We start from the raw sequence: 7,220 nt of genomic DNA, 5'->3' as shown, positions 1-7,220 counted from the left end.
GCAGATGGGCATTCAGGGGACTTCGCGACGGGGGAGCCAGTTGAAACCCCCTCGGGTGGATTACGTCAGTTGTCCAGTCGTGATGGATCAGCAGGGCTCCATATCGGCAATTACAGGGGTCCAGGCCAATTGGCAAAATAGGTATTGTAGCTTAAGGAGTGGCTGATTGACCTCTTCAGCTAGCTGGGAGATGGGCCTAGCATAGGCTAGCTCCAGGCTAATTGGTGGTTGCTTTGGGACAGAGACGTTAGCCAGGAGAAGACAATCGGATAGCAGCTAGCTAGCTGCGATGACCTAGGTGAAAAGGTTCAGAGCTTGAGGTAGGAATCCAGAGATATGGAGAAAAATAAGCCCGATTTGCTCTGTGCTCTGTGCTCTGTGAAGCTCTGTGCAGACTGGCGAGATATGTCCTTGCTAAAGGTAGCTGATGACCACTAGCAGTGGCAAGCTGACTACTAGCTAGTTAGCTGGCTAGCTTCTGTTGGGAGTTCCGGATCAAATGTAAAGGAAATAGCAGAATCATACCACATCACCAAGCTTGGACAATTGGTCTCAATCCCCGCTCTTTGCAGCTGGGCAGACGGGCCGACCTCGGGTGTGAAGGTAGGCAACAACACCTTCACCACGCTGATCCTCAAGACTGTGGAACAACAAGGGTGTGTGCTCAACCTCCTCCTGTACTCCCTGTTCACCCATGACTGAGTGGCAACTCAATCATCAAGTTCGCTGACAGCAGTGGTAGGCCTGATTTCCAACAATGACAAGACGGCATACAGGGAGGATGTGAGGACCCTGACGGAATGGTGCCGGGAAAATAACCTCTCCCTCAATGTCAACAAAACAATGGAGATGATTGTTGATTACGGTAGACAGCAGAGAGAGCTAGTCCCCATCCACTTCTACAGGGTCGCACTGGAGAGGACGAAAAGCTTCAAGTTACTCGGCGTGCACATCACAATCAACCTGAAATGATCCATTCGTAGAGAAAATGTGATGAAGGCGCAACAGCACCTACTCAACCTCAGGAGGCTGAAGAAATTTGGCTTGTCCTGTAAGGCCCTCATGAACTTCTACAGGTGCACCATTGAGAGGATCCTGTAGGGCTGTGTCAATGCCTAGTACGGCAATTGCAACCAAAGGGCTCCCCAAATGGTGGTGCGGTCAGCCCAACGCATCACCGGGAGCACACTGCCTGCCCTCCAGGACACCTACAGCGCTCGGTGTCACAGATAGGCCAAGAAGATCATCAAGGACCTCAGCCACTCGAGCCATGGCCTGTTCACCCCGCTACCATCCAGAAGGAGGTGATAGTACAGGAGCATCAAAGCTGTGACCTAGAGACTGATTACTCCAGTCCATCGGACGTTAAAATCGTCTCCTCTAGCCGGCCTCCTCCCAGTACCCAGCCCAAAATTAGTCACTATTAAAAGCAGGGTACTGGGTTGACACCACCTGGTACTCTAACCTGTACCATAGAGACTGCTGCCATATGTACATAGTCATTCAGCACGGTTAACTTTAATAATGTTTACAATAGAGTACCTGTACTGGGGTTCTGTGGTCACCGAACTGCCTTCAAGTGCAGCGGTCTCCCTTCACAGGAGTGGCAACTGGGAACATATAAATGCACAAAATGACTAGGACCAGCCTTTCTGGTCAATGGCGGTGAAGCCTGATAAGTGCAACACCCAAAGGGCTGCAACGTTGACGGGCAAGGCACCTGTCCAGCAGCCCTGAGAATGGACAGTTGAGAGGAAGAGGACACACACTCAGCCACCAGAACAACACATCGTAGAGATTGGACCATAGAGAATGATAGTCACAGTATATCATCTTTATATGTGTCCCATTATGGCGTACGTGAGCGCAAGGGCAGCTCCATTCAAATCAAATAACAAATGTAATTACATTAGAGACAATAGAGGCAATATTCATTTTATTAAAGTAGTCCATTGTCTTCTATAATTTCTATGAGTTGGCAAACAAACTTAAAGGCTGCACACCATCACAGAGTGTTTTGTTTGAAAAGGTACTGTATGAAGCCAAAGGTGGCAATTTAATGCTACCTACAGTTATGCAGTGTTTGCTCAAGTGTATAATTAATTGGCTGATCCCTCCAGATAACCTGGATTGAATAATGGGGAGCGTTAGGCAGGATGCAACCTTTTGGAAGGTTCAGATAAAAATATGCTATATTGAACAAATATGTCTCCCCGACATGGAGATTATTAAGGAAATACGTTGTCTCTATTCATGAAATGTATATCTGCAATGCTCAAAGGTTTTGCGACTGAAAGTGGCCCGTGTGATTCTTCCTTAACGAACGGTCTGCACAACGCATCACAGGGGGCAAACTACCTGCCCTCCAGGACACCTACACCACCCGATGTTACAGGAAGGCCATAAAGATCATCAAGGACATCAACCACCCGAGCCACTGCCTGTTCACCCCGCTATCATCCAGAAGGCGAGGTCAGTACAGGTGCATCAAAGCTGGGACCGAGAGACTGAAAAACAGCTTCTATCTCAAGGCCATCAGACTGTTAAACAGCCACCACTAACATTGAGTGGCTGCTGCCAACACAATGACACTGACTCAACTCCAGCCACTTTAATAATGGGAATTGATGGGAAATGATGTAAATATATCACTAGCCACTTTAAACAATGCTACCTTATATAATGTTACTTACCCTACATTATTCATCTCATATGCATACGTATATACTGTACTCTATATCATCGACTGTATCCTTATGTAATACATGTATTACTAGCCACTTTAACTATGCCACTTTGTTTACATACTCATCTCATATATATATACTGTACTCGATACCATCTACTGTATCTTGCCTATGCTGCTCTGTACCATCACTCATTCATATATCCTTATGTACATATTCTTTATCCCCTTACACTGTGTATAAGACAGTAGTTTTGGAGTTGTTAGTTAGATTACTTGTTGGTTATTACTGCATTGTCGGAACTAGAAGCACAAGCATTTCGCTACACTCACATTAACATCTGCTAACCATGTTTATGTGACAAATAAAATTTGATTTGATTTGATTTGAGAAGCTCCACCTAGATGGCTACTTTGTTGGAAGCCCTCAGTGGCAATGTTCATGCCAACATGGATTTCATCCATCTAGAGTCCTCTATCTAACTCCATGAGACTGACTCAATAGCCAGGTTTTGACCACCAAACGCAGGCCCCTAATTGCAATGAGGTGCACCTGGAGACAAATAGATACACCTGGGTAAATTAAGACATGTCACATAACATAAATACCAGGTGTATTGGATCTTGTTATCATCAGTTGCATTTTCTCTGTTAGTACCACTCCTGTACCTGGCATCATGTGCATTTTGAGACTGACGGTGGTCACATGTGAGTATACAAAATCTGTATCTGATGCAGATTAGAATTTAAATATATATGACAATGTTTGTATTTGTGAGTGAAAAGAAGTACATGTAATATGATTTGAGGGACATTCAGTTCCTTTTGGGCAAAAAGGTATTCAAAGCATGGAATATGAGACCAAATGCTGAACTTGCGTATAGAGACCAATGCTGAGTTGTAGCTTCATGGTCCAAGTGCATATGATGTTGAATGTTGCTGAACTAGCTGTGTGATGTTGTTTCAGTGCTGGCTACAGCTTGCTGCACACTAACAGATGGAGGTACTGTATGTAATAATGATGATACTACTTAACCAAGCTAATGTGAGTGGTGTGTAATTCCTGTTTATTTGTCCTGGCAGCAATCAGCATCACGTGTGAAGGCTCTGATGCTTTACTGCAATGTGGTAAGCTAGTCCACACTGCTGAACAGTATACTCACCGACCACCTATGATCGTTTATACTGTAGATTAGCGTCACTAGCCCACACCATAGAGACCCATACTTGGCTCTCCTTCGTGCCTCACTGTTCTCCATCTCCCTCAGATGGAGGTAAGATCCATATCAAGCGTGCGAACTACGGTCGTCGTCAACACGATGTTTGTTCTATTGGGCGCCCTGATAACCAACTCACCGACACCAACTGCCTCAGCCAATCCTCCACCAGCAAGATGGCAGAAAGGTACTAGAACCTGTAACTCCTTGGCTGTAGTGTAAACAACCACCAGCAAGATGGCAGAAATGTGCTGGAACCTGTTGTGTTTACCTGTATGAACTCATGACCTCAACATGTCTTTGAAACACACAGATGCGGTGGGAAGAGCGAGTGTATTGTCCCTGCATCCAATTTTGTTTTTGGAGACCCCTGTGTCGGGACTTATAAGTACCTGGACACCAAATACTCCTGTGTCCAACAGCAAGAAACAAGTCAGTCTCTGAATGTGTGCTAATAATATTTAGTATTTAGTATTTAATAGTATTTAATAGTATTTAGTATTTAGTATTTAATATTTAGTGTTGGTATGACTGTGTCATGTTGGGACATTGTTTAATTCTCCTACCCACTTTTAATCTTGTAAAACAGTAAGCTCAGCTGATTGCTAGAAAAGGAATATAATGGGTTGGTTCCCCTATGGTACCAGCTTGTTAACTTTTGTTTCTCCAAGTGTAAACCACCCTCAACTGCTAACTAACCCTAGCAAGCTGTGGATATGCAACTTGTTTAGTTTGAGTAGCCTATAGGGAGGTCAGAGACCTGGCAGTGTGGTGCCAAGATGCCGAAGGAACTGGTAGTGGACTACAGGAAGCCCTTCCCTGCCAGGAGGCTAAAAGGATTGGTGTCAGCCCTCCGATTCTGAATTCTACACCATTGAGAGCTTTTTGACTGGCTGCATCACCACTAGGTATGGCATCTGACCACAAGGTGCTACAGAGGGTATCGCGTACGGCCCAGTACATCAGAGGCCGCGCTCCCTGCATCAGGATTTCGACACCACCTGTGTCGGCAGGCTCTACATTGTCAAAGACTCGCACCCCCCAAGTTATACTGGTCTCTGCTACTCCATAACAAATGGTACGGCTGCACCAAGTCTGGAACCAACAGGACCCTGAAAGGCTTCTACTTCCCCCAAGCCTTAACTGCCTTAACTGCTGAATGACTATCTGCATTGACCCTTTTTGCAGTAACTTTTTTGACTTGTCTCATATGCTGCTGCTGTTCCTTGTTAAATTGACATATCTAGCTCAATTAGCCAGCAAGAACATGGAAGGCAAGTGTCAAGCTTATATGATGCTTGTGCACTTAATCTGGTTTACCATGTTTCAGTGAACGGTAACTAGCTAGCGCAACTCCTACAGTTTTGCAGGGTTTATAGCCAATCTGACAGATGGCACAAACTGCACAGATTATTTTTTCAACAGTTTAGGTCTAGCCAGCCAGTTTGCTTAAAATGTTAGCATTTCGAGAACTGCTCATAAGGAAGTGAAACTAAAAGGTAACGGTGGAAGATGACGCGCCTAACTTTTTGTACTTTGGTTCATGCTAACGAGTTTATAATGACTTTTAGAAAAATGCACCTGAAATCAACATTCCCTGTCAGTGCGCATCACTAACACTTCACCAGGCTAATGTATGTCTTAATTTGTCTGGCCAGTGGTGTAACTCCTGTGTTGTCTTTGCAGTAAGCAGCATCATATGTGAAGGCTCTGATTCTCAACTACTATGTGGTAAGCTGGTCAACACTACCGTACAGTTTAATCATGTGGTGCCGTGTATATTAGTCACTAGCCCACACCAACACCAAGGTTTGTCCTTTCTCTTCCTCAGATCGAGGTGAGATCCGTATTCAGCGTGCCAACTATGGTCGTCGTCAACACGATGTGTGTTCCATTGGGCGCCCACATCAACAACTCAAAAACACCAACTGCCTCAGCCAATCCACCACCAGCAAAATGGCAGAAAGGTACTGAAACCTTCAGTGTGCATTTAGCTGTAGGAAGTCATTGGCTGTGGTGTTAACCTCTACCTGTTGACACACAGGTGTGATGGAAAGCGCCAGTGTATCGTCAAGGTATCCAACTCTGTGTTCGGTGACCCCTGTGTCGGAACCTATAAGTACTTGGATGTGGCTTACACCTGTGACTGAATGTGAGTTTTGTATAGGTGCACATGACTGGGAACTAGAATTCGTGTTGTATTTTACCTTTATTTAGCATGGCAGTTAAGAACAATTCTTAATTTCAATGATGGCCTAGGAACAGTGGGTTGACTGCCTGTTCAGGGGCAGAACGAAATATTTGTACATTGTCAGCTCATGATTTGTACTTGCAACCTTTCGGTTACTAGTCCAACTCTCTAACCACTAGGCTACCCTGCTGACGATTTTGTCTTGCAGGATATCTTCCTGGGGAACCTGAAGATGTACAAGGCTTCTGGGATATCTTCATCAGGTCGTGCTGTTTTCCTCCAACCCGTGTACATTGTGCTGAAGCATTTCTTAAACAATTTCTGAACTGTGGCTGAATTAAACGAAGCGGCAGGAAGACGATACTAGTTGCCTCTTGTACATTAATAAATGTCACACCAATATTACTGAACATGTGTCCTTTATTCTCTCTTACTGGTCCTAATTCGTATGCATCAACAGCTAATCTGGTCACAAAGCAGGCCTGGATAGGTAAACATTTTAATACAATGTGTAGACTCTACAAACCTTGCTCGTTAAGTGGTTGGCTCATGAACCAAATGTTCCCTTTCTGTGTAGATTCAGTTTGACTATTTCATCTGGTAATAAACATACTTACAGGGAAGCTGCCCAACCACATCACATTAGTCATCTAACAGCCTCTTAGCCAGAGACACAAAGGGTCAACGGCACGTCGACAGATCTCCCACTGTCAAATGGGGACCTGACCGATACAGCCCTCCAAGAGCTGCCCCTCAAGCATCAGATTCCACCCTGAGAAATGCATTGAATTCCATGCACCACCAATGAATGAGAAACATACAGGCCAATATAACAGCAAGGCCAACGATGTATGGAACCATGTCCATCTATGAGCATTTGAATGAGTGTATGCATTTGTACAAACACCTGCATGGCATCAGCCTCAACTGTATCAACAAAGCCCCTCAGTGTCATTCAAATGTATTTGTATTTGGAATTAATTTGACATCTGTCTATCCTTTGCCCAGCAACTCCACTCCCCCTTATCTCCAATTCCACATCCCAAACCTCAGCTTCCCTTAGCCCATCCCACCTGTCTCTGCTGGCCAGACACTACGCAGCATATTTCAACTATGCTGTGATTAA

General features: G+C 44.8%; 1 protein-coding gene across 2 annotated transcripts; it reads left to right on the top strand.

The window, feature by feature from the left end:
- Positions 1–3,265: 3,265 nt before the first annotated feature.
- LOC116362882 (L-rhamnose-binding lectin CSL3-like) lies at positions 3,266–6,504 on the top strand. Of its 2 annotated transcripts, none has more exons than XM_031816883.1 (9): positions 3,266–3,394; positions 3,654–3,689; positions 3,770–3,814; positions 3,955–4,090; positions 4,217–4,335; positions 5,590–5,634; positions 5,735–5,870; positions 5,948–6,055; positions 6,303–6,504. In XM_031816883.1, the coding sequence occupies exons 1-8, from the start codon at positions 3,364–3,366 to the stop codon at positions 6,051–6,053; spliced, it is 654 nt and encodes a 217-aa protein (XP_031672743.1). In that variant the 5' UTR covers positions 3,266–3,363; the 3' UTR covers positions 6,054–6,055; positions 6,303–6,504. The 2 variants fall into 2 exon arrangements, with proteins under 2 accessions (XP_031672743.1, XP_031672744.1); XM_031816884.1 differs by having other exon boundaries at positions 6,274–6,504.
- Positions 6,505–7,220: the final 716 nt, after the last annotated feature.

The sequence above is a fragment of the Oncorhynchus kisutch genome, unplaced genomic scaffold (assembly GCF_002021735.2).
Source record: "Oncorhynchus kisutch isolate 150728-3 unplaced genomic scaffold, Okis_V2 scaffold891, whole genome shotgun sequence".
Lineage (NCBI taxonomy): Eukaryota > Metazoa > Chordata > Actinopteri > Salmoniformes > Salmonidae > Oncorhynchus > Oncorhynchus kisutch.
This window is presented reverse-complemented; position numbering and strand designations above follow the sequence as displayed.